This window comes from Anopheles bellator, chromosome X, assembly GCF_943735745.2.
Source record: "Anopheles bellator chromosome X, idAnoBellAS_SP24_06.2, whole genome shotgun sequence".
NCBI classification, from domain to species: Eukaryota; Metazoa; Arthropoda; class Insecta; order Diptera; family Culicidae; genus Anopheles; species Anopheles bellator.
Genome location: NC_071287.1, coordinates 1,711,127 through 1,721,566, shown reverse-complemented (window position 1 = coordinate 1,721,566; position 10,440 = coordinate 1,711,127). Strand labels below are relative to the sequence as shown.

General features: G+C 53.6%; 2 protein-coding genes across 2 annotated transcripts; one reads left to right on the top strand and one right to left on the bottom strand.

The window, feature by feature from the left end:
- Positions 1-341: 341 nt before the first annotated feature.
- Positions 342-2,588, bottom strand: LOC131213252 (hornerin-like). Its single transcript, XM_058207260.1, is given in 3 exon segments — positions 342-936; positions 1,003-2,201; positions 2,274-2,588. Coding segments are annotated over 3 exon segments (2,067 nt in total). The 3' UTR covers positions 342-383.
- Positions 2,589-3,741: 1,153 nt separating this feature from the next.
- LOC131213757 (U-scoloptoxin(16)-Ssd1a) lies at positions 3,742-4,411 on the top strand. The gene is made up of 3 exons (XM_058207872.1): positions 3,742-3,965; positions 4,041-4,164; positions 4,229-4,411. Exons 1-3 carry the CDS (start codon positions 3,860-3,862, stop codon positions 4,338-4,340), a joined length of 342 nt encoding a protein of 113 aa, XP_058063855.1. The 5' UTR covers positions 3,742-3,859; the 3' UTR covers positions 4,341-4,411.
- Positions 4,412-10,440: the final 6,029 nt, after the last annotated feature.

Genomic DNA, 10,440 nt, shown 5'->3' with positions numbered 1-10,440 from the left:
ACGGCAACAACAGCAAACACATACTATGGCCCCCTGGTGCGGCTCGAGTTTCTGCATTCGCTGCAACTTCGCGCAGCGATCGCACAAAACCCTCGCGCCACATCGCAACAGGAACGGTCGAACGAATCGGGCCGTATTCAGCATTTCTTTGCGCAAACAAACTCCTGGAAAGACACACCACACAGGTCGGTGGAGTCGTTGGAGAATCATTACGACGATCGTTTATTGAATTACGTGCGAACGAATGGGCAACGAGCCGATGCCAAAACGATCGACCTACCTAAGTGCCTAACAGAGGTCGATGAAATAAATAAATCGATGAACTACGAGCTACGGGACGAAAGTAATGAAACCACGGTAACGGGGTAGCCCGTGAACCAGACTCAGATCTTGAAGCTAATGCTGTACGGGCGATCGTTGAAGTGCGGTATGCGGGGCAACGGGTACGGAGCTTTCACGCCGAGCCGCACGTGCTGGGGGATGCGGCGGACGGGGCGAAACTTTTGCGCGTTCGACACGATCGGCGGGCGGTTCGGGTTGCCGGACAGGTCGACCGGGTGCGCCTTGGCGCTCTGCGCCTTCAGGTACTCGATCTGCTGCCGGAGCGCCTCCTTCTCGAGCGCGCTGTCCTCCTTCGTCTGCTGCAGCTGGTGGTAGTGGGGACCGGGGGACCGGGTGCCGGACGGCGACGGCTGGTCGCCCAGCAGTTGCGCCACCAGCGACTCGTCCTTGAGCGGGCCGTGCTCCGACTTGAGGAAGCTCTCGATCTGGCCCTTGGCCGCGATGCTGGCACCTAGATGGGCGGCAGGATACAAATTGCGGACATCTTGTAGTGGAAAGTTGGGACGGAAGTCCTGGGGGTTAGGGTTGTCTATGCTACCGGTTGTGGCGTGTGATGCGTGTGGGTGTTGCACGTGGTAGTGGTGGTGCTGCTGCTGCTGCTGCTGCTGCTGTGGCTGGTGATGCTGGTGCTGGTGGAATGGCCCCAAGTGTCCCGTGTGCCCTAGCGACGGCTGTGATCCCAATCCCTGCTGGTGTTTAGTGGTGGTGGTGGTGGTGGTGATGGGGAGCGTGTGATGTTCGTTCTTCGGGTACTTGTGGCCCCCCCCGAACACGGCACTATCGGTAAGCTTGATGTTTTTCACGTCAAAATCGGTAGCGAACTTGCCGCCCGACGCCAGCGACAGGGATGGCTTCGGGAACTTGGGCTTCAGAGCCGTTCGCTCGCCCGACGCCTCGTGGCTCTCGGCCGGGTGCGATGGGCTCGCCCCGTAGTGGCCAAAGTACGTCGACGAGGACGACGGGGAACCGTACTTCGTACTGCCCAACCCCGGCCCGGCGTGCAAGCCTAGCCCCGACTCATCGCTGTCGACTTCGTACGCGGACCCGTAGAGCGATCCGTCCGGCCCATTACCTAGCAGTCCCTCGCCGAAGTGCTTCAGGGTGTTGATGGTCGACTTGACGAGTGGCGGTGGTTCGGCAAAGTTGAACTTGGAGCCCTTGGAGCCCGGAAATCCGTGCTGCTGGTGCTTGCTGCCGTACGCTTCCTCGAAGCCACCGACCGAAGCCGGACCGAACAAGCCCTCGTGTTCCAGCTTCGCCTTCGTCCCTTTTCCTTTACCACTGCCCGACACTGCCGATGCCAGGCTGCTGCCGTCCTCGTACTTGAACGGTACCTTCTTAACCTTTCCTTCAACTCCGCTCGAAAGGAACGACGATGCGAGGGGGCGATACTTGCTCGAAGCACCACTGCCCACTTTGCTTTTCGTGTGCCCCAGGCTGGAGTACACGTCGTACTCGGTCGAGTCATCTAGATGGGCCAGCTTGCCGCTCAGCTTACTGCCGCTGCTGCTGCTCGTGGCCGGTGAGTGAGATATCGAGTATTTGCTGCTGATCGCCGATGGCGCCGCGGACAACGTGGGCGTTAGCTTAAGCTTCGAACCGAGCAGCGACCCATTGTTATGCTGGATGCCCAGCGATCCCTTCGGCTTAGCATAGTCCCCGGCCAGAAAGTCAAACGGTCCCTGCTGCTTGCGCTCCTTGTTGCTGGCGTAGGTCGTGGGCAGCAACCCGTTCGTCTTGTGGTTCTTGAACCCACCGGGGCCATATCCCGGCGTTTCCTCGTCGTCCGAGCCGTGCGCTCCGTGGAGATCGCCGCCCGCCGAGAGCTTCGTACTGCCGAAGCTGTACTCGGAGAATGACTGCTACGGAACGGAAAGGAAGCATTAGAAGGGGGGGTCCCCGAGTCGTTGACATTGACGACCAAAACCTACCGACAGTTTTTCGCCATCCGAACTGAAGCTCCCGGACGGAGCCGCATCGGTTCCGGTGTTGCTGGCGATCGAAAACGAATCGCCGACGGTGTAGAGGTCTTTCCCGGGGCTCTTGATCTTCGTTTCCGAGCCCTCGCTGTCGTCGGTGGTGGTGGCGGCCTGCGTCGTGGAGGGTTTCGCCCGGCGAAACAGGGGCCGCCGTCTCTCGGCTGCCTCGGCCGATACTACCGCGCTCAGCGACACCACCATCACCAGCACGGTCAACGTGAGTGTGAGCTAGAAGAATAGTAGCAGCCGATGGTTAGAGTTCCCCATTGCGTTGACGATCACACACTAATCAGCAGTTCGATCGGAAATATTTCGGTCAATCCCGTCAACAAGGATGCGCTGTGACCCAACGCACGGTCACAGCGGGTGTTTCGAAACCCAGGCGATCCCAACTGTCAATGATTACGAGACTGTTCAATAAGTTTGTGGCCTCCGTAAGAAAAACACAATTATTACTGGGGGGCTACATGAAGTGTTCCGTAATGTTTTCGACATTACAGATTAATGCCAAACTGCTGCGGCGCTGTCAAAACGTTTACGGCGTAAACCCGAGCGTAATTATTTTTTCATACGCTTTGCTTACAAACAGAGGATAATTTAAGTTCTTATTTGCTGGTATAGCAACAAAATCGGAAAAAAACAGAAAATAATATTCAGAAATCAATCAATTTCTCTTCTATTTCTATTTTCTCGGATCAAAAACACGAACGTAAACACGTTTGACATTTCGTTTTTAATTTTTTGCTGCCACACGAAGCGTAAACGTTTTGACGTTACAAATTAATTTTACGCTAGTTTTCACGCTTCGTGTAGCCGCCTAGTTATGCTTTTAAATTCACTTTACTATTCAGTCCCAGGAGACTCCGACTTATAAATTCTGAAGTGAGAAACTGGAAAAGCTTCCAAATACGCTTCCGCAGCTGTTATGGCGACAGCAATGGATGAAAAATGCTTTCCATGCATGAATGGTTTGAGGTTTGGAAACAGAACTCGTTCAGTCGATTCGACGATTCGAAACTCAGACCCCCCTTTTAACCACCTAATTGAAGGCGAAGAGTCCTTATACACTTGCAACATTCGTTCATAAATTTGCTTTTAAACCAAATAAAAAAAAAAAATCAATCACTGTACGATACTGGATTTTTTCCATTGCAAAAAATACTGTAACTCGTCAATGGCTTGTAGAAAAATTTAATTTAACCGATTGAAATGTGAGTGTACCAATGTAAGAAAAAATATTATTGAGGCAACGAACTTATTGAACACACCAGTAGATGATGTTGGGTTTACATCGCCAACTCGTGATGATCGTATCGCTTTCCTAGAACAACGCGCCCGCGCCCCTACCGTCAACAACGTTCCGGGGATCAACAGAATAATGTTCGAACAACGGAGCGTAGCGAATGGAGTGGCGATAACTTATTGAACCCAACGCCACGCTTTCCGCGGTTGACGTGTGTCGAGCAGCCCCAAGTCACCAAGTCAGTCCCGTGCTAGAGTTCAAACAAATAGCATCCCCGCTAAAGTTCTAGAGAGCGATGAAGAGTAGTGTGGCGCAAAAATACCTGACCGTGGCGATCGCCCTGGCCACCGTGCTGTCCACCGAGGCGTACGTGTACATCAACCCGGACGCCAAAAGTCCTGGTACGTCCTGGTCGCGCGGAATCGGTGCGAGCATCGGGCGCTATAATCGAGCCTACTTCTCCGATCAAATTGCAGATCAAGATGGGCAGTGTTACGACAGCGAAACGCAGATCACGTTCCCGGTCGGGGAGTCACGCCAACGTCCCGAGCGCTGCGAGTCAATGAGCTGCGACGATCGCTACTCTCTCAGTGTAGCTGGGTAAGCCTTTCCGTCAGCAACGGTGTGTGTCAAGAACTGAGCTTCCTTCCGGGTTTTTCCCTAGCTGCGGCGTTGTGATGGCCGGACCCGGTGTCGTCGTCACCAAAACGGACTACTCGAAACCGTACCCCGACTGCTGTCCCCAGCTAGTGATGAGCGAGGAGAACCTGGTCTAGGACCGGGCAGCCACCGCCAAAGCGAAAGCGAAAGCGAAATAAATCAGAATACAAACGGTTTTGGGTCTGGAGATAGCTTCACGTCTGGTTTCAAGCCTCGGTTCGCCTTATCTGCTTCGGTCGATCATCGCCACCGATCGAGAGCGTGCCGAGCGCAGCTCATTTTCCTATCATCCGAAAGCCAATTGGTTCATTCGACCATCGCATCGCAGCGCGGAGCGCGTTTTCTTTTTTCGCGTAACCCATCGAGTTCCACCACCCAGCCCCCGGCCACCGCCACAAGCCCCCACCCCACACCTGTTTTATCGCTTTTTGCTTATCCGCCGCCGCGTCATTATGAGCCCGCTCAACTCGATTTCCATGAAACCGCAAGAGTGCGCTAGAAGTAACCCACACAGGCACCACATACACCTGGGTTTCGAAAATGGAAAGTTTAACTGCCTCACATTACCCCTTTCGAGCCCCGTCAGCGAAACGTGGTCGATCGCGCGTTCTTTGGCGCGCGGAAGCTTCCCGAGGGCCGCCAACAATGGCTCAGTTTGGAAATTCGGAACCGAAAGCGAAATCGGATGGGAAAATCGAATCGGAAGGAGGACGCGTTCGGAAACGGCGGTGGAATGACCATTTTAATGACCAACCAGCCATGGATTGATCGTTCCATCGGCTTGTGTTAGTTTTCCACGGGACCCACATTTCCGACTAACGAGGTCCGATGAGGTTTTGGTTGTAGCGTGAAGCTTCGCGTGATTGGAGCCCGGTTTTATCGCCTCGGTGGGGGCCGATTCGAATCAATCCCAGAGATCCCATCGAAAAACCGCACCTAAACCACTTTCCATTTCATCTGGTTTGCTGGTGCGAGCTGCTCCCCCCCAAAGGTTCCATCAGGTTGCGTCAGGCAACCAAACGGTGGACTTTCCCGATATGGCTCTCCAGAACAGAAGGTCCAATAGGGGAAACGTACCTGTGCAGATCAGGTTCTTAGGGAAGGTGTGAGGAGAGCAGGAGATATCACTACTCCTATACTCCTGATGATACTCCCTAATACCTCAAGCAACGCTCAAGAGTGATGTTACAGAACACCTACAAATACCGGACTTCCGGAACTGCCTCCAAGTAGGTGGGCAGTACCGAAATATCAGCGGACCTCCAGACCTCCCGCCCTGACCAGACCAGTGGTTCAGTTCAGATTCTTCTCCACAACTCGTCACGTCAACGACTTGACGTCAGGGAGGCGTTTTGGGATTATTGCGTGTGGAGTTGATTGATGATGTACTTCCACCACTTCAACGCCAATCGCCCCACGCACGCCTCGCATTAGGTCTAAGGTAAAGCCTAAGGTAGGTCTAAGGTGCAGGGAAGATGGCTGTACGATCTCTACTCCAAACACTCCCACGTACCGAGCGCATGCTGTCAGAACACACGGCACACCGTTTACGCCGCCAGTAGAACACACGAATCGCGCGCACAAAACACCAAGACTACACAGACTACACACAACACCCAGCCACGCTATCCTTGTGCTTCCGGCACACGGAAGGAAACGACACCACACCGGATGATAATCTGACCGAAACTAACGCCGTATCCAGCACTTCCGATCGGTTTTATAGCCTTCGTCGATCGTCGCGCCTCCCAGCGGCACTTCCGCACTTCGCACCTTCGGCAAGCCCGAAGGGGGGGTGGGGGGGCGGGGGGTAGAGAAACAAAAACTAAACCACGGGGAGGGGGGGGGATGACCAGCTGAGAGTTGCTGGGGCAGAGCCAGGCCCCCCCGAAAACACACACTCTCCGCTGTGCACGGATTCGGTGCACAATTCTTCCTTCCTTCCGCCGCCGCCGCTCCCCCAGCATCTCCCCCTTCCGCTTTCGCCTCCCACCCTCCCCTCGCTCTTGTGTTCCTCCGCACTCCACATTATCTCTCTACCGGGTAACCTATTCACCGAGGCACCTCGGAGGCTCCTCGAGCGCGGGAAGTACTCTGGCGCCTGACTACTTACCGGTTTTTGCTCATTACGTCTTCCCCTCCCGCTTCACCCGCACCGCACCCCTTGCCCCACCAAAAAAAAACACTATTTACATCTCTCTCACTCTCACTCTCTCTTTCATTATTCACTCTTTCCGTATACCTCACTTTCTCTCTATCTCCCGCTCCGCTCTCTCCCGCTCTCTCTCTCTCTCTCCCACTCGGGGCGCGTAACAGAAAACGGAAAACAGAAAACGACGTCGACGAGCATCGGGCGGGCGCGCGACAACTTGTCTGGACCGGACCGAGAGCACTACGGAAATGGGAAGAGCGCCAACCTGCTGCTGCTGCTAGCGAACCCCGCAGCAGCTGTACCAGTAGAGCAGTAGGTTGGGCTGAGCACGAACGATTCCTAACATAGAAACCAGCACCGAAGGATGCTGGTTTAGCCGGTGCAGAGAATATGTAGGTAATCACGGGACGTTCGTCGCCGACTTCGTCTTCCGTTTCCTCGTTCCAAGGGCCCACGTTCCACGGGTGGCGCCCAGTCCTTTCACTCGCTCCGCGGTTCCTCCGAGCGAGGCGCCGGAATTGGTCACACAACTGGCGTAGCCGAAGCGGAAAACGGTTAGCGTCAGCTGACTGGGCTAAAGGATTTAGCGGGCCGCGCGAAACCCGTTCCTTGAGTCGACCAACCAGGAAGCACATTCGCACCTATCGTCAGCTGTCAGGCTGTCAGCCACGTGCGCCGCTGAGACTTCCATCACCGTTTCGAAAATGTAAATGAAGGTTTCGATGGCTTCTAGCTCACCAGGCTCACAAAGCCGGCCGTGGGAGAACCTTAGCGGACGTTTGCAACATCGGCAACTGCAAAACGCCCTCTCGAACGGCCCACTTTCTCCCAATTCTCCGCGGACAGTTCAACTCACGAAGCCCCATTCTGGTGGACCAGGCTAGCGGCTCGCGCGTCAAAACCATAACGGACAGTTGACCGCCTCTTACCATCGATAGGAACCACCACTCGACAGTGATGTACAACCTCTTCGAACGTAGCGTAGCGTACCGACCATGATGATAAACGGCGGCTCGCGAGATTGGCACCTGGTCAAGCCGGAGACCTCCAGGAGCATGGGCGGAGCTGCGCCGGGAGAAAGTACTCCTAGCACGCAGAAAAACAATGAACTACCGTTACATTCGCGCGTGGTAGCACAATCGGTAACCTTTTGCACAATAACCACCACCGTTAGCCACCATCGGGGCGGGAAAAAAAAAATCCACGCTGTACCTCGACCGACCGTCACCCCGCTAGGACGATGATCGCGGTGGAAGAAAGAAAATATAAAACGAAAAAAAAGGTGGAAAATGACCGGCTTTCGATACCGATGGCTCCAATGGCATGGAAATATGCCTCATGGACTCCAGTGCCAGCGATGTCTTCTTTGAAGTTGCGAACGCTAAGGCGTCCAAATTCTGTTTCCAGCTTTCGAAACTCGTTTGAAGTAATTCAACGACTCCCCCTCTCTCTCTTGGCCCCCGGCGCACCCACCCGCAGAGCAGCATAACCGTTTTCACTCCAACGGAGCACCGCATCCGATAGTCACGATCATCAAGCGCGCGTACGCCTGGCGTTGGTCCAATCGCAACAACATTAACCACAGTCCGATGCAGACAGAAGGCAGTAACAGAAGGTGCTACCGTAGTAATAGCCCAAAAAACCCGTGCCCGTCTGATTGGGGTTCAGGAGGTTCAGGAGGTTCAATGGCATCGTTGGCTTTCCGTTTTTTTGCCACACCCGTCAATCACTGCTGGTGATCGCTTCGCGGGCAAGTGTCGGAAATGGGCCCGGTAGTCTTCACTTTGCCGATAAACAAACTCCGAGAGCGCCCCCTTGATGGCCCCTCGTTGCTTCGGGGATGGCCTTCAAATTTTTGATTTAACTAACGCGATTTTCACTTTCTCTACACGGCCACAGCCACAGATATACATATATATTTTTCAAGCAATCGCTCGAGGAGCGAGCCAATCTCACCCCATTCCCATTGGTTGAGGAGCAGCTTGTGGTCGATCGATCGCGGGGATGCGACCAAAGGCACGGCAAGGCTTTATTCTAATGTCTCCCCCAAAGAGTAGTCGTGAAAATGTTCATAACTTGGTTTTTACGGGCGGTAAGTGCGTGTACCTTTGGAGAAAAAAATTAGGATGCCTCAATTCGGCAGTGGAATCGTTGGCACAGTTTGCCGATCGAGGCCAACGAATCTTTCTCTCTCAATACCGTCGGTCTCGATCACGGACCGCGGTCTTCGAGTTCGATAATTGCCGGGGAACGCCGTGAGGAGCGGAGGAGAAACGAAACGGGACGGGAGAAATCAAATTTCCACTTTACGATAGCGGCAGGTGTAGAGCTAATGACGTGACATCCATTAAGACCTGGCACGTTACCGCTGCTGTGTCTGCCTGACAGACGCCTCTCTCCCTGCAATTATTTAGAAGCACCTAACTCTGGCAAACTTAGGAGTGTTAGGAGACCTTGAAATGTACCCTTGACTTGAGAACCAAGATCCCAGCCGTAGCCAAGACTCCTCGAGGAGGAAGGATAGGAACGGGATACTCTTGGAGTTTGATTGTACTCTTGCAGCGTAATCAAAACGAGGGAAATCTAAACATATCACAGCACGGTCGTGCACGTGGAGCTACCGGGGAGAAAGTGATGTGTTGATCCGTTCCCCGTAAGGCAAGTGGTCGGTCGAGGTGAAACGATAAGTACTGGCAGAGATATGCACCGGCGGCAGGAGATTTCTTTAATAGGCACAGCCGAAAAAAAATCAATAACAAGACGTGAAGAAAGTGTGAAAACTCTACCGTTCACACCTTGGACTTTGGTCCCCAGCGTGTCAAATTGTTGATGCCCGATCCCTGATGGTTAAGCGATTTCAAACGGAACGGGACATTCTTTAGAAGGGCTACTTTCCTTCGCAAACCGTACTTTATTACGGTTGTATGCTGTTGCTGCGGTCATTGGAACTTGAGACGACCCTCACGGCCTGTTGACCATTTTTGCTTACAGGACAAGTTCCATCCTCACACTCGCCTAGCAACAACTTTGGTCTTCGCTCTGTCAGCCCATCGTTCTTTCGCTTTTCATCGGACCGTTACTGACCGTTCTACCATGGGGCAAGAACTCATGGTGCACCGCGTCCCTGCAATCAAGGAAAACTTTAAGACTTGTGTCGCGATACTTCTTGAACAGACCCCGTTCGTTGTTCACGCACGTTGTTTATGTTTGTCAACGAGACGCACTTCTTTCGACGTTTGTTTTGTTTGTTTTTGTTTCGATGCGCATTTTTTCCCCATAATATACTGTACCGATAAGGGGTCGATGAACAATCACATTCCTGCCTCTCTCCGGCCTTATTGCAGAGAACGGGCAGAAGGAGAGTCTACCGCATTGGCATCAACCTAAAAAAAAAACGCAATGATATACTGTGGTGGTTAATACTACAAGACGAAACATTCGAAGAAGATCGCACCGATTTACATTAAATGTCTTTGTTCTCGTCATGTTACCAGAGCCGCGGCCGATCAGCCGTTCCGCAGATTCACAGAGCGAATAGCGGTTTCATCTCCCAGGGTGACTCCGTGTGGGGGAGGGAGAAATAAGTCAACGTTCTCTGTCCAGCACGCACACAGGGGGAGGGGGTGACGATCGATGTCACTTTGGGTACGTTAATTTTCCAAATCAACCCACTCCAACATTGGGCCTCGTGATCCGATTTTGTAGCTTGCCCTTTTCGTTACGGTCGTTATGTGTAATCGCGGAATCTACGGCACAACCGAATCGATAGAGGTCGTCGTCGCTTGCGGCAGCCCGTGGGGTCCGGCAAACAAACAGCAAACAATCGCTGAAACAGCATGGGAGCGTGTGGCTGCCTGTGTATGGGTGTGGAGACACATATGAATGCATTATGTTTCGCGAATTCTCATCGCAACCCGTACGCGCCGCGCGATTTTAACCCTGTGCTACCGTCGCTGCACGCACCAATACCAGCGCACCGGGGCTGCAACACACATACGGACGCGCGCGCGCGCGTTCATTCACGGCCTCGGCACGGTGTGACAGCTCTTTCTCAGCTCATCAAA